We start from the raw sequence: 23,871 nt of genomic DNA on the forward strand, positions 1-23,871 counted from the left end.
GCGATATATTTCAAATAAGATATATAGCATCATACATGCGCATGTTTATATGAAGCTGTTCCACGGATCATGATGTATGATTATATCTTTTTTTTGTTCGATAATAAAAAATATATAAATGATAGTATGATTCCCTCTATTTCTTAAGGAAATTGATTGTATACTCATAGCTCTGTTGAAACTGACAGGACTAGTACTAACCTGAGAAAAATCACGGACTGCACGAAATAATCATGATGATGTCAGACTCAATTTCCATAGGAGACGATTTGGCTGTTTCTTTTAGCTAGCGTACATGTACAATTGTGGAATTTAGTTAATTTTATTTACTTTTTACAATCAATTCATTAATTTGTTAAAAGAAAGATGTACATATCATGCGCGGATCTAGAGGGGGGGTCGGGGGGGTCCCGACCCCCCCTGGAAAATGAAAATTTATTAAATTTACATAGTAAAATTATCACGAAAATATGCCTCGGACCCCCCCCCCCCCCCCCCTGGCAAACACAATTATCCTTCGGACCCCCCCTGGAAAAATTTTCTGGATCCGCGCATGCATATATATGGACAATAAAATGCTTTCTTTGATGAAGTTATACATGTATCTACACACAATATTATACACATGAACTTAGGCATACTGTGTAATTGCATCTAAACTTCGATCTCTCTAGAAGAAAATTTGAAAGTAATTCAGTGTCAATATGCATGGATTACCCGTGGATTCCTATCATTTGTGTTTTGGATGTAAGAAATATCAATTACCAATGCACAAAATAAACTGTTTCCAAACCTTTTAAATATAAATCAAATTAACTTTATTAATTGCCATATACTTTTGTGGGGAGATGACTTTTTGACTGTCAATTTTAACCAACCCACTTTTTTAGCTGCATGTTCAACGATTTATCAAAGATTGTGTTAGATTCTCTTAATTTCAGTGATTTGTACTGCCTAGACCAAATTCAAATAAAACTGTTGATAAATTCATGTAAATCAGTTCGATAATTCAACCATTTTAACATGATAATATTGCATTTTTGTACTTTTAATTCTGAACTATTACACAGACAGCAAGTTAATGTAAATTGTTATACGTGGTAAGCAGGCACGTAGCATCGGGGGGGGGGGGGGGCAGGGGGGGCCTGGCCCCCCCACTTTTTCTCGCAGCAACCATTTTTTAAAAATTTACATATAGAAAATGGAATTATCATTGAGTTGGCCCCCCCACTTTTTTGGGAGTATGTAAAAAATTGATATGAAAATATAGCCAGGAACGTTACAATAAATAGTTTCTCTCGATGGAATGTATGATAAGATATTTAGATAATATCGTGTGTAATATCGAATGTAATTTGATGTTTTTTAAAAGAATGACACAGACATGTTTTTGTACGTCCGCGGGTAGCCATTCTTACAATGATGACAAATCCGGATATCTCATCGCGTCAGGTTCAAATATTTATCATTTTGAAATAGCCTCGTTTTAACTTGACATTAAACTGAAGTGTCCTATTTCCGCTTCGAAAGGAGTTTGTATGTGAGAGAGTGCTAAAGCTTCGTATCTTCGGCGGATTAGAGTTAAGTACATCTTACAATACACTGCTGGACTACTAATGGGATAGAGGGGGCCAGTGGGGCGAGCACGGAGAGGAAGTGTAGACACATTTTCACCTGTGATCAAAGGTGTGAAGTCGATATCGTTTGGAATGTGAAGAATTCGATAATTTTCACCCAATTATCAGGAATAAATAAATAATTTTCCTCATCCGTAAATCGACAGTTAGTGATTCGATTGTGGAAATATATGTTTGAATACTCAAGTTATTTTCTAGAAAAAAAAAAGGAGATATATATCATTTCTTATAGAGGAGTGAGTTTTATGATGACGGCTGGAGTTATAGTACAATGAATGGAATAGCTCTAAGACAGTATCAGCACTATCATAATAGTGTGTCGGGGATCTCCCCGTGTACCGAGGGTAAATACCGTCCCTCCACATCCATCCGGACAGATACACTGACTGACAAGTACACAATCCAGGGAGAGATCGGCAGGTAAGCTGGTCAGTGGGGGGAGATTTTGTCCGCCACACCGGCCATTTAATTCACTGTTTACTTACTCACCTGTGCATATTGGAATGTTTGTTTACTTAAGATATTTGTGTGGTGTCGACCCCCACCAGTTTGACTGTGTAGGTGTTATAAGCTTGTTAATAGAAAAACTCTTGTAGAAACTCTTTTTGTAGAATTTCTCTCTGTTTTCACTTGATTACAGTCATGGACGTCTATAAAACTCTAGAGAGCAGTAGAAAGTTATAAACACACAAGGAAAAAGAAGCTCTTAAGTGTTCTTATCATATATCTTCCTGAATTAAATTTTAAAGCTTTATAAAAGGAAATAGACATTGTCTCATCATGCTTTGGCTGAATTTATTTTGATCAATGTTGTTTCTTATTCATTCAATGATATGGTCTCTTAAGTGGCAGGATCCTGATTCTAATTTTGTTTTCTGATTATTTTAAGGCCTTGTTTAACCTTCGATGGTCAGTCGATTTTATAATAAAAAAGGTTGCACATTGAATAGATGATCATGTGAAGTTAGGGGTTTGGATTGGGGAGAGGGTGATTTGATTTAAAAGTCAAAGTCTTTCCCACTTTATGATTTCAAAATTTTAATCAGACATCATTGATGATTATTACATTCTTCATAAATATATTTATCATGTTTATGATTCCTGTCTGAGTAATAACCTTGTTGTTATGAAATATAAACAAAGATAACTTATCAGTGACTACATGTCATATTTATATTCATCCAGTGATCTTATGATCCATAAAATTTCATTTAAACAAATATATATGGAGTACTTCATCCTGTCTATACCTCTAACAGTCTCGATCGATCCAGTAGAAGATTTTAGAGTGTTTATTAAAATATAACCTTTTTATGGACCAATTTAAAGATGTCATCTTGTGAAATGATAATGAATATCTTTGAGGAATTCTTTGGTACTGTGGGATTCGGGTGACATAGATATCTCTCAGACTGAAATGACGGACAAGAGCTGGAATTCCCCCAATCTGGTCACATTAGTCATGGGACCATCATACTGAAATGATAGTCTGAGGACAATTCTTGATTACATCGAGTGGCCAGCCATTACATTGGGTTACTAACCAGGAGTAACTAGCCATTACATTGAATTACCAGCCTTATTAATAATATCAACTATTAAAGTCAATACATTGAGAAACTTATTTATTTAACTTAAGGCTAGCCATTAAATTTAGTTACTAAGCATTGCACTCATTAAACAATGTTTTATAGCCATTACATTTAGTTAAATACTAACCATTCCATCTTGGTAACTAGACGTTACAATGATTACATTGAGCTTACTAGCTATATTTCAAGTTACAAGTCAGTACATTCCTTTTAGTTACTAGCTAATTGATACACTCTTATTTGCATTGAGTTTTAAGCCATTACAGGCAATGAAACTGGCCATCACAAAGATGTGTTGCCTTGAAGGCCGTCTCTGTGACTTGGAGACATCGACCAATAGAGATGACACAGTGTTCTCTCTCTCTCTCTCTCTCTCTCTCTCTCTCTCTCTCTCTCTCTCTCTCTCTCTCTCTCTGACTCAGTCACTATACAATATTAATGCTGCATACCAAGCACAGAAATGTGATGCCATGTTTTTAAAATAGCTAAATTTTAATTCATACATATATAATGCCCACAGACAGTTTCACAAAGACCAGTGTAATGTGCAGTTTATATGTTAATGAGAATTGCATGCATACATAATGAGAGGTAGACATGGTAGAGGGACTTAGTTATAAAGTAGTGTCGCTTTGTAATTTATATGAGAGAGAGAGAGAGAGAGAGAGAGAGAGAGAGAGAGAGAGAGAGAGCAGTTAATCTTGGTCTAAGATAGCTTGGATTGGGGGAAGGGGGTCATGATCTAAGGAAAAAGGGTCATTAATTAGTAACTGGTAAAAGAAGCCTTCAAGTTTAGCTGCTTTTTCTAGTACAGACAATTTGTTATGACTCATAATCTAAAAGGAAAACTAAGAGTAGGTGAACAAAAATTGTGCATTTAGCATTCTGGGACTTAGAATTAACGCAATCATTAAGGAGGTTAAGGAACCTATCAACCTATCCTCTGTGTGTTGCTGTAAAGCCATTAAAATACTTGCATACTGCAATGTACTGTACTTTAAAAATCACTGTGACAATGAAAGTGTCCATGTTTGTACTGCCACTATTAAGTATATATATGAAACGGATTCGTTGGATGTGAAATTGAACTCTTGAACATATCAAGCAATGTTTAAAAAATAAAACAACATGAATTTTAACATAGACATGCGTACAAGCCATTGAAACCATGCATACAAGTGCATCTTGTGCATCAGACTCATTCATGAAGAGGGCCACAGAGGTGGTGAGGGGGGGGGGGGGGGGGGGGAGGGGGGGGGGGGCTAGAAATTCGTAGTACAATATATATTGTATTGAGTGTACAGTTTCACCTGACTGTGATTATAAAAGATATAAATTAGATAGATCAGTCGATTCAGTGTGGAGAGGTTAATGTATCATATCACTTATAAATAATCAATTTATATATAGTTATCAAATGACTTTCAAAACATTAGTTTGCATCACGATATTGGATAAATAATCAAACGTAACTGCAAATAGTATTGATAAAAAAAATGAAATTTTATATAGCCAGATGGCAAATCTGTATTGAACTTTATCAAAACATGTTACAGAATATTTAAAATTGAATTTTTAAGTTGGCTTTTTTTTTTCTAGCTCATGTATTGAATCATTTTGATTTCACCATAATCAGTGCACACTCTAGTGTTTGTGAACTGTTTCAATGTATGTTTAAAAACCGGTGCAATTAAAATTCAGTTAAATCTATAGTGTGGGGGCTGGACTATAAAAATGAACATGATGAAAGGTTTAGATCAAGAACCTTGGGGTGTAAATGGAGTGTCTCTTAGAGATGTCTACAGTATGGTTAATTCTGTTTATGAACTGTATCAGTATATTTAATTTAGTATTTGATTTGTAGATGTTAGAATTAACATGGGGGTGTTTGGGATCATAACCAGGGGGTAAATTACATTTACTAAACTAATGGAGCTTTGAAATATTGCAAGTTTGTTCTCACTTTGGTAAAAGTTAAAAAGGTCTGCTCTCTGTGACTCATATGTACCCCATCTGTTTATCACCCATAAACTTTTTCCTGATGTTTGACTCGTAATCATTATGTGGGAGTGTGCAACATTTGAGGCCTTTGATGGTGGAGGGAGGAGTTACGTAATTTGTCTCAACAACAAGGAAGTAGATGAAAAGACTTGGACACGTGTGTGAAACGCAGCAAAAATAGATCAAAAAAGAGACTCGAACATCTGTCCAGTACAGCCTCAGGGGATGGGTACCACAGATCTTGTAACTTGGCCTGTGTCACTGAAACTATCAGTTGTTGACCAGCTGATTATTGAGATGTAACCTTCATGTTTACAATTCCTCAAAGTGTTATCGGGGGTTGTCATCTTTTAAGGGGCGAGATTTCGGTGTCTGATTAGCCATGACAGGGTGTGTGTGTGTCACTCAGTTTTTTTTTCTTTTTGAATAGGGGTGAGGGGGTTAATGGTGAGATATGGAAACGAGAGATAATCATAATTAAAAGAACTTTGGGTGTAAACTGAAGACAAAGAATTCTGACAAGCCACCTCTTAATAAATTAGTACTGATTTGGTTTGAATTGAATTGAACTATTTATGATTTAAAAACAGATTATTTCCTGCATGTCATGTTGAAACCTTTACCTTGTGTGCATGTTCATCAGATGTCTATGAATTTGTAAACAAGAATTACAGTCATGAAAATATCAATAAAGTTTCGGGTAGGATTTCAGTTGTCAGTTGAGACTGTTATTTTAGTTATAGATTTTATATCAAACTTATCGACCCACGTACCCAAGATCTTATCTTAGATGCTTTACTACATAGTATGAACTTGTATGAAATAACTTCAGTCAGTAATGGGTGGGTCTCAATACAAACTAGACATGTTTATAACATGGTACCTGTATCAATTTTCTATAATATATTGTTTCATGCTGTACGTACAAGCCTGGCAAGTGTCTCTAGTTTACCAATGTCCATGCATCTAACTCAGAGGCAGCTTCCAGCCCTGCCCCACCACCCCACCCCGACCACCCCTCCCCTTGATACACTGTACATATAGTGTGAGTGGGGTACCTAGAAAAAAAAATTGCCGCCCTCCCCAACCCCAGTATCAGACTCCCCTTGGTACACTTTAGTGTGCCTATGGGTGGGGTGTCTAGAAGGGATATTGCGGATATATATGACATAATTTCTGTGCATTATAGTGAACAGCGCCTCCATTAAACTGTCTGTCAGATACTTCCCTGTTGATCTATAATAACTGTGTTAATTGTCAATGGTTCGTTACAGACTAGGATAGGGAATGTATATAAAAATGTTATAATATTGTTATAGACTGCGATAGGGAAGCTAGACTCTTAGGAGACATTACACCAGCCATTGCCTAACCTAAATAGAGTAATCCATTCATAATCACTTAATCCCATTAACACAACAGCTATGAATAGAACTGTTTCTCTGTTAATGGGTTAGATATATATATATACATGTAGTGGATGATTGTTTTATATATATATAGATACATTCTTGTTAAAAGTCAACTTGCAAGAGGCTGAGTCTTGATGGCTGCTGAAAAGCCTTTGTCCTTGCCTTATTCAAAGAAGGTTACCATATACCTTATATCAACACATGAATACAGGCACTTGTATACATGTAGAGAACTTTCATAGTACATATAATACTTACCTATCAAAATAAGGACAAATTTATAACACCTAAATTTATTTGTAGAATTTAGAACTGTGAATGAATTTCAAAACAGAAATAAACTTTATTTCTATTTTTAACTGTATTAGTTTCCAAATAATCTCCAAAATATTGCTCATTTCCCTAATTTTTAAAATCCCCAGCCCCTAAGTATTGTATAAACCAGATGAGTTGAGAGAGCCCAGTATTGTGTTATGATCCTGATGATAATGAATTTGCATGACCACTGTATTGAGTAGAAATAGACCTATGTGTATTGACTGTGGACAGGTAGAGGTCAACATCCCTACATCAGATACTAGGTCTCCGGATTTCTGTTCAGCCTTGTCATTCCTCCCCGCGAGATTCCGTCCGGAGATAGGGGGTTTATTTTTGTTTACAGACGTGGATTTAGATAGTTGACATGCTTTACTCCAGCCTGGAGGTCCCTTTCTCTCTCCGTCTCTCGCTGTGTGTTAGATCAATGCCCGGCCAGAAGAAAACCGTGGACTTTAAATGGGGGTTTATTTTTAGGATTAAAACTCTTGCCCTTTTTCTCTTTTTTCTTCGATCTGCAGTCTACAGGCCTCAAAACCCCTTTGTGTTAAATCGTATGTTTTCTATAACATCTCTTTTCTTTGAATATGGCCTGTATATTTTGTCTACGTTGAGCTGGTTGTATTTTGTCTGCATTGAATTGACCACTTTATCATGGATATATCAAGCACTCCAAAGGATCACTTCAAGTGCCACTTGAGGGATTAAATAATATTTAAAACATTATTGCAATCTACAGATTTTATTTTTTTAATATAATCTGAGAAATTATTTCAAGGTGGCATTGAATATTTCAGAAAGATCGAAGTAAAAAGGATGTTATGATATAGACATTGGACTTCTGTGTTTTAGAGATATGTATGTATAGCGGTAGTTTCATTTAGGATTGATATTTAGCAAGTATAGAATTTCTCCATTTAACATATACATGTATTATATTTTTTGAGAAATGTGATCCTTTTACAATAAGCAATTCACAGCTATATATTCCCCTGTGATTTCACAACATAAGAAATATTTATACATCTAAGGGAATTTTTTTCTCGGAGCTACTGACCTGTCAGTCATTGTTATGTACAGTAAGGTCAGTTAGGTTTCCCCGTGTATATATATACAACCACTGTCCAATGTATATAGCTGTGTCAGATATAGCGGGGCCAGGGACCTCCTTAATCATTATGACCCGCAAATTAAAGTGGATCTCCTTGTTACTGACCAGCCACGATTATTAACCAATGTGCAGTGCATGCATGCAAGGTATTAACCTTGTAGACACAGAACTTAGTGGTCAGTTCTGAGTGGTACACATGTAGATATATATAGGTAGTGTATAATAAGCCAGTGTATGGATATATTAAATCTACATAGGTAAAAATTACAAGCTTTATCGGTCAATTTTAGCCAGTGTCATTGTGTGCAGTGCATGCAGGTTTGATAACCTGATGGACACTAAACTTACTGGTCAGTTCTGAATGGTACATATAGATATATATAAGTAGACTTATAGCCAGTGTATGAATAGGTATAATGCAAGGCGTGCCGGTCACCTGCAGGTTTAATCTACCTGTTCAGGTGGGTATTAGCTGGGCTCCCCACACAGGTGTAATTGATTACCTGGTATTCCTCCCTAATGACCATTAGATTCCCCTTAGAGCTGACCTATGTCACTGTGTATTCAACAAATGCTGACTTGTGCCGGGCAATAGAGCAATGATATCAGCCCCCAAGTGGTGTTATACTGACCCCATAGAGTGATTAACACTGCAGGGACCCCCAGCAGAGCTCTTTGATGTCAGAGAAATAAAAACAGTTCTATTTGTCCCCTATCTTTCTCCCCTCTCTCTCTCTCTCTCTCTCTCTCTCTCTCTCTCTCTCTCGTTAACCCTCTCTTCCCTTTTCTTTCTCCACTAGATTTTCTTGACGCAGTGTGAAGTAAAACAAGAAGGAAATAATAAAGATTGTGTTATCAGTAGTCGGATAAAATAAAACTCACTTCTATTAAATGGCTTGGTTTTTGCACCCTGTAACATGCTGTACAAATATATCTCTGCATTTGAATCGATAGCTAGCTTTGTGTTCTGCATGCTGTGTACATATATATTGTACACTAAACACAAAGTAATGCATGTGTAAACACCAGCTGTGATGACCATCAACCTGAGACTTCATGTAAAGTCTGAGTGCAGGGTCAAGATAGACAGGCCACACTTAATAAAAATACTCTACAGTATAAACTCCCAAATTATTTTGATTTATAGATTTTCATGTGTTATGAAGATATTTTCCTTCTAATACATTACATTGAAGGACTTTAAGTCTCGATCCAACCAAGATGATATAGTTTATGATATATATTACAAAGTCATCTATATACATTTATATTAGTTTATAGTCTACATGCACATTTTTTATCTTTTTCTTTCATTCCTTCCTGACCCCAAACCCTCTCTCTCTCTCTCTCTCTCTCTCTCTCTCTCTCTCTCTCTCTCTCTCTCTCTCTCAACTGACATCGCTTGTTTCTTTGTATGTGGAAAAATCTAGTAGACAGTCCTTTGTACATTTTGTATGTAGGGAATTTAACCCTGAACATTTTGGCATAACTCTGGACATAACTCACTCAATTTTTATTTGTATAGATTTAGCTGTAACAAACTGACAAGCTAATTTCTTTCCTAAACAAGTAAAACAGACATGACATAACAAATTCCTTTTAAAGACCAACTTTTCTTATGCCTACATATGTGTCTCTTGGGTTTTAAATACAAATAGGTATTAAAATAGCTAGACCCTGTAAGATGGGGCCCATAATGAAGTCTTCTCCATTAGTGCCCACTGTCCAGAGTGCTACAATCGGCTTGTACATGTCTGTGGGTTAGATCTTAAAGTAGATAATGTTTGGTCAGTTCTGAAAGGAGATTATTTGTAATAGGTCAGCTGTATTGTCCAATCATCATCCCCGGATAAGATTGTAATTGTCCACTGCCTTGTTTGTCCAGGAGATTTGTAAGGGTACGGGGGATTTGGAGTGTAATATAACTAGTATTTCAGTCTTGTATTCTGTCCATGTTACAATGACGACTGTCACAATTTAAAATGTGAGCATGCTTACATACAAATTTAAATACTTTAATTTACCACACAAATGCAATGGCCCTGACTTGCTTCAAACAATATACCGGTACATGTAATCAATTTCATCAGAACCTTGACCTTCCTCAGATAATAGAATCAATGACCCTGACCTCTTAAGACTATATGATCAATAGCCTTGACATGAATCAGGTATAACTTGGCTTGATTCATGACCTTGATTCTCGTTGAACCAGCAACGTTACATTGTGTTACCTCACAATAACAGATACAAACAAATGTATGCCATGCAAGTAACAAAAGTCTCAGCTAAGACATTGCCCGGCACACTTACCAGCTTTTATATCAGATATAGTCAGATGACTGACAATGTCTGGCATTTCTCGCCTCACTCCATTGTCATAAAATCTAATGGTAGTGCGACTCTGAATGTCAATTTTCTACTCTCCATGCATATATATATATATTTATACCAGGGCTGAGTCATCTCCAGGGAATTTGTCCCAATTCTACTTCACTGTTCCACTTCTGCAGAGCTTACCTGGCAAAGGGGTGGGGGTAAAGGTAAAATGAGGAACAGACAAGAAATTGCGTTGTCTCCTCCCCTTTTCTCCCCCACTGATTCCCCTTACATAAATCATAGTGCACTGATAGAGAAATCGAGGTGTTGTCCTCTATCTGTTACAACAAGCAGGGAAGTTTTTGACAAAGAAAATTAAATGCAGAATATGCAATATTTGCTGTCTAAATAGGGGAGGGGCATTCAGTGTAAGTTCTTTTTAAATTTTGAGTGATATTGATTCTTCGTAAAACTCAAGAGTTCAGACACAATATACAATTCTGTTCAGTCTAAAACAACCTTGAGGGTACATTAACTTTTCTCCATAATGACACTTCTGATGTCACCTACAGGAACTTCAACTGTACCTGGGATTTTATTGAGCCTTTAAAATTTGTCTCTCTAGTGAAATTACGAGATTTAAAGGACATATCGCACGTTTTTCAATTTTCGGAATTTTTGTAATAAAATCATTCTATACTCATTAAAAATGAAGTTTATGAACGTTTTCATAAAATATTCTGCCTAATTCGTGAGTTTGAAAGCGATGAAATTCAAATGTCGCGATATGCATATTTTCTCTCTCGATCTACCCGCCATGTTGTGTGACGTCATATGCGACCTCGAGCGAGAAGGTGCTGTTAGCCATCTTTGTAATTGGATTAGATTTAAACGACAATTAAACTAATTATCACCTATTAAATTGCCGATAACGGGACATGATGGTGTTCTGTGCCTCCTGCAGGTGATTTAGCCACCGAAAATGGGGATTTCGACTGTTGTTTTTTTAAGTTTCCCTTACGAAGTATGCGGAAATCTTGTGACAAATAGGGGTCTATCTGTCGACGAGAGGATTTATAAATAAACATTCAATTCATATATTATTAATTATATGGTACATTTTTGTAATTATAGTTTCATAAATAAATCGTATTCATTTCTCAAAAAGAAAAAAATAGAAGTTTATGCACAGGTGCCTGTGTACAAAACGCAAATTCATCGGAGAAAAATAACAAGAGGGGGACGCCATTTTGGATACCGCCTCGCTTCATTAGCTGTTTTCTTTTTCTTATTGTTAAACTATACTAGTTCATGTATGCATCGGTTTTGTATACATGATTTGTTCATTCATACATGTAGCTCACCTCTGCAGAAATCATAATTTTAGTACGGAAGGTGAGATTTCTGTGAGTTTTTTTTTTTTGTGGGAGAAGTCATGGATCGAGTTGTCGATATTGATTGTTTACGCGAGAAATAGACAAAGTTTGTTGATATACATTTATACGTAAATGGATAAAAAACATACGGAGATGGGATCTTACAGAAATAAACAATAATGAATGAAAACGTTCTTGCCTTCTTTTATAATCCAGTGTAATATAGAGTAAACAACCTTAGAAAGTTGTGATCAGTTACTGCCGAAGAAACAAGCTTCTTGTGCACCACAGTTTTACAATAATGAACATTCTGAGTCGTTAGGAACGCCAAAAACCAAGACTTTTGTAGATTTTAATAAATAAACACCTTTAACAGTTTTATTTTAGCTACAATCCTTACTAAGTTGTGTTTACAATGTTTACACGTCGAGCAATTTGATCGTCATTGCCGACTTCATCGTCGCTTTTTCGGCAATATCATCGTTTTTTATCCGTACTAGTGGCTCAAACATGTACGACTGAATAATAAGATTCCTTTTATTTAGTCAGCATGTAAAAAAACCCAACTTACATGGTGAATGAATGTCAAAATTTAAAGAAGATAATGCTAATCCTACTATTTGTTTACAATCAGCTGTTCGAAGAAGGTCGCATGTGACGTCACTGTACCACGTGACACGCTATCTAATTAACGAGTTTTTAAACGACCGGGGCTATAATTTAAATTGATATTATGGCTAATTACCGCTTTTATACCGTTAACAAACTGTTAGGAGTAATTATTAGATACACAAGGAAGCCAAAAAATGTAAAATGTCGTATACTTTAGAAACATGCGATATGTCCTTTAAAACACCTTCTATTAACGCTATCACAGGAAAAATCAGTCTTTTTGAGGCAGCTTTTTGTATCTCCCGGTCTGAAATGACATAATAATTGTTCACAATATAAATTCCTGTCACACTTTTCTTGCTGATTGATACTGAAAATTATGCAGTATTTTCTGTTAAAATCTTTACAATTCAATACAACTGGCTGCACAGGAGACAATGATAAAAACATCAACATTCTTCATTTATCATGTTTATGTAATTGTTTAAGAATGTATCAACATGATCAACATGTCATTGTTCAAGAATGTTACTTAAAATTTTATTATTCTCAATTTCAGTGGAAAGTTTATTTGTTGTTTCTGATTTTTTTTGTTACGTATTTTTTTTTCTTTCGCAGAGGAAAGTTTGCTGTTGTAAAGAAATGCATCCACAATGAGACAGGGGAAGAAGTGGCCGCCAAATTTATCCGCAAGCGGCGGAAAGGGAAATCATGCCGGGAGGAGATCCTGAGGGAGGTGGTGATGCTCGAGCTTGGACTCGAGCACCCGAGACTGGTCGATCTCAAGGAGGTGTTCGAGACACCCAATGAGCTCGTACTCATAACTGAGTAGTAAGTGTCAATGCAAATTCAAGCTTAAGTAGATTTTTAAATCTCAATTATCTTTATATCAACCTGCATTACTGCACCAATCTTGCGACTCAAGCTAATTATAATCTTATGCTCATTACCAAGTAGTATTTTTTCATGTCTTATAAACTTAACTTAGAATTTACAAATGCAAATGCATATAATTGAACTTGCTCTACAGTACATTACCACCATGCAAACTTATGACTCATAAGTGAGTTTGAAAAATAAAGTCAAACTTTTTAAATATTAATATTAAAATTGAACGATCAAACTATAACCACTGGTTGTTCTGATTATCTTATTATATAGGTACATTAAACTTAAACTGACTATTCAATAGCACCAAATTTATTTGACTCATACTGAGCTGATAATCGTAAATGAGGAGTAATGTCAAATCAAACTCACACTTGATTCTAGAACTTGAACTTGAGTTTCAATTATCACTGAGTAGATATAAGCATCAAGATTATAGTGAATGCATACATAGGGCTTGCCACTAATACCTTGAATGCAGCAGCCCTTATATGCACAGCTGTGAGTCCTTGCTTTCACAGCCTTGAGTGTTTTAATCTATTTACAGCATTTACAGCTGCGTAGGCTGTATTTACAGCTTAGTCTGATATTTATGCCTGTATTTACAGCTTTGATTCTGATACCTATTCCTGTATTTACAGCTTTGATTCTGACACTTATTCCTGTATTTACAGCTTTGATTCTGATACTAATTCCTGTATTTACAGCTTTGATCTGATACTTATTCCTGTATTTACAGCTGTGCGGGAGGTGAGTTGTTCACGGAGTGTGTCATTGAGGAATCCTTCTCTGAATCCGACGTTATCCGGTTCCTGATACAGATCCTGGAGGGACTGGCGTACCTACATGAGAGAAACATAGTCCACCTAGACCTCAAGGTAAATAGAGTAAAACATGGTACACCTTGACCCTAAGGTTATCAGAGAGAAAAAATGGTACACCTTGACCTCAATGTAAACTTTGTGTGAGAGAAACATAGTCCACATAGACCTCGTTTAAGGTAAAAAAAAGAAAAGAAAGAAAGAACAAAGTTAATAAAAAGTATAGTTCATCTTGACCTCTAAGTAAACTGTGGGAAAAACAAAGTTAACCTTGACCTCTGGTGAACGTTCTGTATTGATTAGTTTAGAAGAATCTTTGCTGCATTTATCCATACATTCAACCCTGAAAACCTCACATAATTCTTCTTGATCTCAATGTATTTAATTAGTGTGGGGGGAATACTCATTGTATTCATCCATACATATTACCTCTAAAAACTTTGTATTGTGTACCTTAACCTCTAGGTAAATTTTAAAAAAAAAGCCTCATATTGTACTGATATCGTACGTTGATATCGCCTATCTACTGTCTGGGTTACATATTAGTACATGTATATGGTTCATACTGTTAACTTCCGCAGTAGATTAAATCAGTAATGTTTGCCGTGTATCTGACCTTGAAGTGGTCGCACAGAGGAAGTCGTTCCTGATTTGTGATTATGTCAATGGTACTAACAACCAGCACAGCTCTCCAACAAGTATTTGCACATTAAAGGAAGTAGCTTCTTATGGCCCTCTTTGGTCTGTGTTTTAATGGTCATTGTTGAAACTCCATACTGTGTTACATGCTAAAAGCATAGAACAAAGAAATTATCAGTGTTTCATGTTGAAAAACAATTATAAATTTTTTTTGCAATGTGTGAATAATACACCCAACAAACAAACTGACCTTTTTGCATTCAATCGGATTTTCCTACATGTTCATTCAACTTCATTAGTGAACTTTTGATTTAATATATTGATATGAATGTCTTTCGTGTAGTATAATGTCAGTTCTTGTGTAGTAAAAGAAGTGCAGATATCTTATGTTACCAAATGTCTAAACTGTAGCCTGGTAATCTCTAATTGAGATAATTATAATAATGAGGGTTTTTTTTTTTAAGGATATTTTTTTTACAAAGCATTCATAATTTTGAAATTGACATTATTTTTTTCTTTATCATTAACTAAATAACTGTAAGTATGACACACTCAATCAGAAAACACCTTCCCTGTCCCGGACTTTCTTTTAAAAACCCTTTAATTTCTTACCTCTTGTGAATCATGTTTTTGTCTTGTTTTAACAATGTTTAAAAAAACTTTTCACCAGGAAAAACAAGCATTAAAATAAAACAATTGGAGCAAACTTGATGTCCTAACATTATATAAAACACGATCTAAACCTGCCCTTTGACATATCTGTAGAGGAAAAAATGTGTTCACAACACAGTCAAACAAGGTTTACAGGTGTTAGGGTCAGGATGGGTGGGTCTACAGGTAATATCAGAGGTCAAGGGTGGACAGGTATGATTAAAGTTCAGGGGTCAACATGTGTTATGGGGGGTGGGGTCTGGTGTCCAACCAGGGTCCACTTTGACCATGACAGATCTCTGCTGTGACAGTTAATTGAATCTTTGTTGTTGATAGGATCGACCCTGCGTGGATGTATAAATCACCAAACAGACTGTGTTAGTGGTGATGAGGGGCGACAGACTGTGAAATGTCAGATGTTTTTTATGTTTACAGCTTTCATAAAAAATTTTTTGTGTAATTCTTTCACTAAGAAATAGTCAGGTCACTGTGCTCATTTACAAGGGTTTGTTTTGTCAAATGGAGAGAGAGAGAGAGAGAGAGAGAGAGAGAGAGAGAGAGAGAGAGAGAGAGAGAGAGAGAGAGAGAGAGAGAGAGAGTTCCAATAGCACAGCATCTTTACATCTGATACATGAACATCCAAAAACTATATATCTAGATTTCAGAAATTTAAGATAGATATAGATTTCAAAAATTGTGTTTTGTCCATATATGATATTTTTCTTTTTCAGCCCCAGAACATTTTGTTTACGAAGCCATTCCCCCATGGAGACATCAAGGTGTGTGACCTGGGCTTCGCCTGTCTGGTCAACACTGGGGAGGACATCAGAGATATCATTGGTACACCCGACTATGTGGGTAAGTGGTGTCACCACCCTATAAGGGTTTGCCACCCCCAACCCCCTCCACATTTCATCTGTGGCTAACACTTGGTTAAGTAATTTACTCCTAAGCTTTATCAACCCTGTCCACCCAATTTGATATGGTCCATACAGGTTAGCTGAAACCTCATTGATACATTAAACCATGTGAAAAAGTAATCTCCTGTCCTATCTCTATCTACTTCCTATATGACTATCTTATTGAATCACAAGGTAACTGTGGGAATTGAACTCTTGCAAGCTCAGTGTTATTTTATTCCAATCTTACCTGGCTAAACATTGTGGGCATATTTGTAGGCTTGGCAAGGTGAAAATTGAAACCTGATGAGTTTTAGATGCTATTAATGATGTGGTTTAAAATTAAGGAGTGAGGAGGTGACTTGTACAGCACAGTTAAAAAATGGTTTTTCATTAGATCCCTACACCCTTGTTTCTCACTGTTATAATAATAGCGAACTATGTTCAGCCATGCATTCATCATACAAATTATTAATCACACATTTTTTTCATTGTTGTAGCTCCAGAGGTGCTATCCTATGAGCCTCTTGGTCTCTATACAGACATGTGGTAAGTACATCACCAAACACACCTACTGAAAAGTAAAGGTGACCTTCAACTTCTTTGACCTTTGACCTTTCCAATGACCATGACCTGAAATATTCTTTAAAAGAGCTGGTCATTGTTGAAGTTTCGATATTGCTTACATTTAAGGTACATATCACTATGATTTAAGAGAGAGGTCTTAAGATTCAAATAAAATTCTTTGGCCTAGACGCTGAATGTGTAATAAATCACGGTTTGTTGCTGTGCAAGTTTGGTGCATTTTCTCCATGATTTATTTATGTAACCGATTCAGTATGTATAAAGGTGCATTGCCTCCTCATTTTTCCATTGAATGATGACTTGGGAGTTTTTCCCTGGTAGATAGAATGTCGTGGGATGAATCAGAAATCTCCGGCTGTTTATGACTGCCCACCTTTCACCTCCATGTCTCTGCCAGCCATAATTACTGTGAAATGTACACCAGCTTATTTTTCTTCCCCTGAATCCTGTCAATTATTAATGACTTGTTCGGTGTACTTGTCTAGAACTGTAGGAAACGTGAGACTGCCCTGTAAAATATGTTTTATAATGAGAGTTGACATAGAGGTATAGATGATGAAAGTTTTTGAGAGAAAATTTTGGGGGTTCTAGTTTTCTTCCTCTTTGCACCCTTCTCTATACTCCTCTCCCTTAACACAAACAATAGAATTGACTTATTATTACCAATTGGGATTATGTATTCTAATTGAAGGCTTAGAGGAGGAGATATATTCAGTTAGAAGAAGCTTGGTATAGCTTTATTTCTTTTTTGTGAATGATGGCTCTGTAAGAGATAGAAAAGACTGAGTACACGGCATTATATCAATCACAAAAAAGAACTTTGGGTAGGAGTGCAAGGGGATTTATCAAAACTTGAGGAGTTAACACAGCAACAATAGAAATCCAATGTCAACAGATTAATGCACTCTCACACTGATAAAAACACAGATTTTTGAGGTGTTTATTTTTGAAAGGTAGGGTGAAAGGTTTGAAAGTGAAAGGAAATCTTTCTAGAACAAGGCATAAAGAACCTGGGTTTTTTCTGTAGTTAGCTGACGATGACTAAGTTGTTATTGATATCATAAGAGAACACACACAGGGTAAATGGAGTAAATGAAACGGAGACATTACATAACAGGGCAGGTTTTAGTGGTGGTTACAATGGCAAAAACTCAATGCTGCAGCTTCACCCACTGATCATTGAACAATTTACCATATTACTCTATTCTGCATATATCTCTCTTTACCATGTAAGGAATCTGTAAATAATCTTATAAGTATTCCAGCTGGTATGGTTTTTTTTTGACAAATTGATGTGATGCTGTGTGATGTAATATTATATGCGCAAAGTTATTTACAGTATTCCCTTTGAAACAGTTATTCTTGCAACATGTGTGGGTTTTTTTTTGCAGCATATAGAGTTTTTTTATGCAATGTGCACAGCTGTTATCTCAACAACGCATACATAGTCAAGTTTTCATGCAACATTGCACAAATAGGCTTGCAACATGTAGCTGTAAGGGCAATGCAGTTATTCTGACAAAACAGTTTCCTTGTAACTTCTCATGAATTGTTTCATCATCAGACATCCAGTTCCCATGCAGTACTTTGGGATGAGTACTTAACTGAATGTATTTTTCCTGTAATGCTCTGATACTCATCAGTTGCAGACATTCATTCACAGAATTCCTGAATTCATTGGTAAAAAGCTTATAGTACTCCATCCACACTAGAACCAAATCTAGCGTGAGAAATAGTTCCTCAATTACTGAGAAAAACACTGGACTAGTATAAATATTGAAACTTCCTGGAAACTCTCTTTGATTTCATTGATATGTCTCTGCTTTTTGGGTTTTTTTTGGGAAAGGGGAGGGAGGCTGTTCTTGATGGTAGAATGTCATGAATTCACTTCAAGCCCTAATTAGACTTCCTTCTTCTGAAGTGCGAACATTACCGCAGACTTCCTGTCCAATCAACGAGCTCCTTCCTACAGACATAACAGGCAGTGTCAAGTAAGGACGCGACCTTGACAGCTCAACTCAGTTTTAAGGGGAAAATACTAGTACCCACTACCCACCCATACTCTCCCCCCCCCCCCATGTTAAATTTGCTCTTGTATATTTGTGAAGTCTTAGTCAGTGTAGGGTCAGTTACCCTTGTCCTTTGGTCAGTTGCTCTTGTCCTCTGGGAATAACAAAGAAAATAAATTAATTGAATGTGTAGAGCTCTGTAAGTTTACATGTACATGATAGACCTATGTTCATGAGAAGTACATGTACTGTTAAATAGCTTAACACAAAGGATTGGAACATGAATACCTGTACAGAACTTTGTGTACAATCAAATTGACCTTATGTCTTTAGCTTAGGGACCCAGTAAGTTGATTCAGTTTTTGACAGTAAAGTGGTACTTAAATTGTACCATGTGCACATGGTATACAGAGGATGTAGTCTGTACATGTAGATTGATGCATATATATATCAAGTTTGAGGTTATAATCAGAGGTATTCAGGTTTTGACATTAAAGTGGGCCCTAAAAATACTTGGTCAAGATTGACACACAATCTGTAGGGTCTTTTTCACATGCTGACATTGGGTGTTCCAAGTGTCTTATTAATGGGCCCTAATTGAGCTGGATCTGAAGCTTTGATGTGACTCTGATCCCGGGGCTGTAGATACCGATGGTTGGACAACTATTGATGTTGTCCGAGCCTGTTTACATAAGTCAGACACTGATTTATCTCCGGCAAGGATCCTCCATGTACGTCAGAAAGTCACGCTCTTTTGTGACCGAGTAAAACTTAAGATTCTGTAATGCTACATATACACGTAAGGATGTGAGATGATGGATATACATAGGTATATAACATCCTCTTTGTAGATGGTGTAAGGACACCCTGTTTACTGTTTACATCATACATGTACCATTGACCAATATATACATATATATTGATTTGTGCCAGGTTATCTTGGGGACATGGATCAGTGTCAATAAGAAAAAAATCTTTATAGAAAATGTTAAATTTAAATTAGTATAATTAGTATATATGCTAGTAGAGAAAAGATGATGAAGCTATGTGTGAAATTACCATAATTACAAATGGTATTTAAGAAATTAGGTGTATGGCAATCAGGTGATGTTCTGTAAATTTATACATGTTGATAAATATATAAATCAATGAAGTATAACTAAAAAATTGATGACGTTGACTTTTTTTCATGTTTTTTTTTTTTACACACAAAGTTAAGACTATCAATGTATGCTTCAGTTACTATAATAATATGCTGATTATAAGACTTCTTACTTTGCAAGACTTTGAAGGGAAGTTTGCATTGGTTTCATTCTTTGTCAATTAAATCTTTTTTTTGTCCACTGGTGTTCCATATTAATGACTTGAAGTCAGGATTCTTTTTCTTGAGAATTGATTGATAACTGCTGGATAGCTTTCCTGATAATAAACGATATGGCAAGATTTTATCTTTGGTTGCAGACTCTGCAGATTATCGGTCCAAACATTACTGCTCTTTTATGACCAGGTGCGTGTAACAGCTAATCAATATTAATATTATAGGTTTGTACATGTACCAGATGGAGACATGCATGGCCTTGGACGCATAACTGACATTTGGTCTGTTATTTTGTAGGAATTCAGCTGATATATTAGGTCTTTTATCCTATGCAGATAATTCTTTGCCAATGATACGTTTTTCTGTAGATTTTTAGTTGATGTATTTGGTCTGCTATGCTGATATATGGGTTCTGTTATTTTATAGGAGTTAAGCTTCACTTACATCTCTAATTCTGTACTAGGCGACAAACTGATATATTTGGCCTTTTATTCTCCAAAAGTTTAGTTGATATCTTCATGATCTTTGATCAGTTATTCCATAGGAAACAAGCTCATATATATTTGGTCTGTCATTTTGTAGAAGATAGGCTTATTTTGGTCTATTATACTGATACATAATGTGTGGGTATGTTATTCAGAAGGAGATAAGGTGATATATGAACTTGGTCTATAATTCTTTAATAGACAAGCTGATACATTAGGTATTTTTTTCTGGTGATAAATTTATAGGTCTGTTAAGATAAGCTAATACATTAGATTTTTTTCTGGTGATACATTAACAGGTCTGCTAAGTTAAGCTGATACATTAGGTATTTTTTCTAATGATACATTATTTAATAGTTCTCTCACGATAAGCTTATATATCTGCTCTGTTTTTCTGCAGGAGCCTGGGTGTTCTGACCTATGTGATGCTGACCGCCCACTCACCTTTTGCCGGGAAAGACAACCAGGAAACCTTCCTCAACATATCCCAGGTCAACCTGGACTTTCCGGAGAACCTGTTCAAGGAGACCTCACCGCAGGCACAGGACTTCATCACCAGGTTACTGGTCAAAGAGCCAGAGTAAGTTTTGTCAAATAATCAGACACAGTCAAAGAACCAGGTTAAGTTACTGGTCAAAGAATCAAGGTACTGGTCAAAGAATCAAGTTACTGGTCAAAGAATCAAGTTACTGGTCAAAGAATCAAGTTACTGGTCAACGAATCAAGGTACTGGTAAAGAAATGGAGCAAGTATAGCCAAGATACTGCTCTAACAATAAGAGAAAGATTTTTATCACCAAGTTACTGGTCAAAGAATCAAGTGATACTGGTCAAAGAATCAAGTAACTGGTCAAATAATCAAATTACTAGTAATGAACTGAAGTAAGTATAGCCAAGTTACTGGTGTAATAAAAAAAGTAAAATTTGTATCACCAAGTTACTGGTCAAAAAATCAAGTTACTGGTCAAAGAATCAAATTACTAGTAAAGAACTGAAGTAAGTATAGCCAAGTTACTTGTGTAATAAAAAGACTAAAATTTGTATCACCAAGTTACTTGTCAAATAATTTAGTAACTAGTTAAAGAATCAAGTTACTGGTAAAAAGCTGGAGTAAGTATTATAGCCAAGTTACTGGTCAATAACAAGAGTATGATTTGTATCACCAAGTTACTATTCAAAGAATCAAGTTACTGGTCAAATTATCAAATTACTGGTCAAAGAATAAAAGTTACTGGTCAAAGAATCAAGTTACTGGTAAAGAACTGGAGTAAGTATAGCCAAGTTACTGGTCTAATAACAAGAGTATGATTTGTATCACCAAGTTACTGGTCAAAGAATCAAGTTACTGGTCAAATAATCAAATTACTGGTCAAAGAATCAAGTTACTGGTCAAAGAACTTGAGTAAGTAATGCATCAGTAGAAAACATTTATAACCAAGTTATTAGTCAAAGATCTCAGCAGTAAGTATCAGCAAGTAAGTTACTGGAGTAAGTATAATCAAGTTAGTCAGAAACTAAGTAAGTACATGTACCATATAAACAAGTTACTGGTGCAAGAACCAGAATAAGAATCACCATGCAAGTTATATTGTCTCAAATTTTCTTGAAAATATCAATGTATAAAGTGAAAAAAAAAAAGACAAAGCAAACGTTACTATTCCACTATGTAATGATTTGATAAGTAAGGGTTTATGTCTGATGGTGGTGTGGTTTGTTTGCAGGGACAGAATGACTGCCAAGCAATGTATGCAACATCCCTGGTTATCATGTCGAGTGGACCCAGAGAAAATGCTGGAGATATCTATAAAGGAGGAGGAGGGAATTAGTGATCAGCTAAAAAGCACCAATCAGGACACAAATTGTGAAAGCATAACCAATGAAAACACTTCTGAATGTGAATCAACTAATCAGAACTCAGATAACAGCAGGTTATCAACAAAGAAAGAAAATCCGGAGGAAGTGTTACGAGAGATATCTAAAGAGAACATATCGACGGAGAGAGGGACTTCAGGTGATGAAGAAGTGAAGAAGTTTAAAAAGTGTTCAGAAGACATTTTGGATTCGTGTGGTAAAGGAGTGGACAGCTCCCCCATGGAGTGCAATGAAAACAAGGACAGTATCACATTCACGCCAAGTTCTATAGGCCCCATGGAGGCTGATGACGATGCAGACAACAAAGTCTCCTATGTTTAACTAGTTGTCTGTTGTCTTTGTTGTTTTTGATTTCGTCTCATATCTAAAGGGCAGATTTAAGGAAACAAACAATGCTTGGTTTAAATATGTTTTTCTTTTACATAGAAAACAGAGGAGGAAAGAAAAGGAAATTTTTACAAGTATATTTTTTACATGTGAACTGAATGTTAATTTGGAACATGCATAATCTCTTGGTTACATTAATTTATCAAAAATGATTTGTTAGAAAGGAAGCTTTTTTATTTTTTTGGTAAACCATACCCTTATTTGGACTGCAAATCCATAGGTTTACAGTGAAATACGTGAATTTCCTGGTATAGAAATGTCCATGCTAGATCTGTAAGGGGCAACTGTTTGGACTGTTCAGTGTCCCTAAGGGGTTCAATGCTCTGTAAGGTTGATCGTTAGCTGTGTTTTGGACTTTACCCCCTTCCAATCTCCCCTCCCTGGCAGACTAGTGTCAAATGGTCAGCCTCCAAAGCCCTATACATATAATAGAAGTTTCAGGAATTATTGTCTTTAACATGTCTGAAGTTGTTGATAGAAATGACACAAGTGTATTCCTTTAGCTTAGTTTTCTTTTTCCTAAGAGAGAGAGAGAGAGAGAGAAAGAGAGAGAGGTTAAGCCAAAATATTTCCAGCACTTTCTAGTGGGATCAAATCCATTTTTTCAGTATATATATATAATTATATATGAAACGATTATTTACATTATACATGCATATATGCTATATAATTATATAGACTGACTGATCCACAGTGGACCAAAGAAAAAGTTCTTTCTGTAGCAATAGATTACATTTATATTTTGCTTTGTCTTTTGACTTATTAGTTAATACACCAGCATGTACACAATGTCGGATACTGTGGGTTTTATTTTTGTTAGTACCGGTACATCACCAGTCCTTTTAGTGTTTAGTAATTCAGGACCAAGTCACCCCGATTCCATATAAAGCTTCTGGTTTCCTCTGCACCAAGATATTGGAACCAATTTTTATGATCATTATCA

At 35.8% G+C, this 23,871-nt stretch overlaps 1 protein-coding gene across 1 annotated transcript in view; it reads left to right on the forward strand.

Moving 5' to 3' along the window:
- The first annotated feature begins 1,481 nt into the window (after positions 1–1,481).
- Positions 1,482–23,871, forward strand: part of LOC128164352 (serine/threonine-protein kinase 17A-like) — a 23,677-nt gene continuing 1,287 nt past the window's right edge. The window contains exons 1-7 of the mRNA XM_052828151.1: positions 1,482–2,057; positions 12,994–13,206; positions 14,003–14,141; positions 16,106–16,232; positions 16,774–16,822; positions 21,071–21,250; positions 22,391–23,871. The exon at positions 22,391–23,871 is cut by the window's right edge and continues 1,287 nt beyond it. Coding sequence (XP_052684111.1) covers positions 1,909–2,057; positions 12,994–13,206; positions 14,003–14,141; positions 16,106–16,232; positions 16,774–16,822; positions 21,071–21,250; positions 22,391–22,862 — 1,329 coding nt within the window. The 5' untranslated portion in view covers positions 1,482–1,908 and the 3' untranslated portion in view covers positions 22,863–23,871. The remainder of the gene's footprint in view (positions 2,058–12,993; positions 13,207–14,002; positions 14,142–16,105; positions 16,233–16,773; positions 16,823–21,070; positions 21,251–22,390) is intronic.

The sequence above is a fragment of the Crassostrea angulata genome, chromosome 9 (genome assembly GCF_025612915.1).
Source record: "Crassostrea angulata isolate pt1a10 chromosome 9, ASM2561291v2, whole genome shotgun sequence".
Classification (NCBI taxonomy): Eukaryota; Metazoa; Mollusca; class Bivalvia; order Ostreida; family Ostreidae; genus Magallana; species Magallana angulata.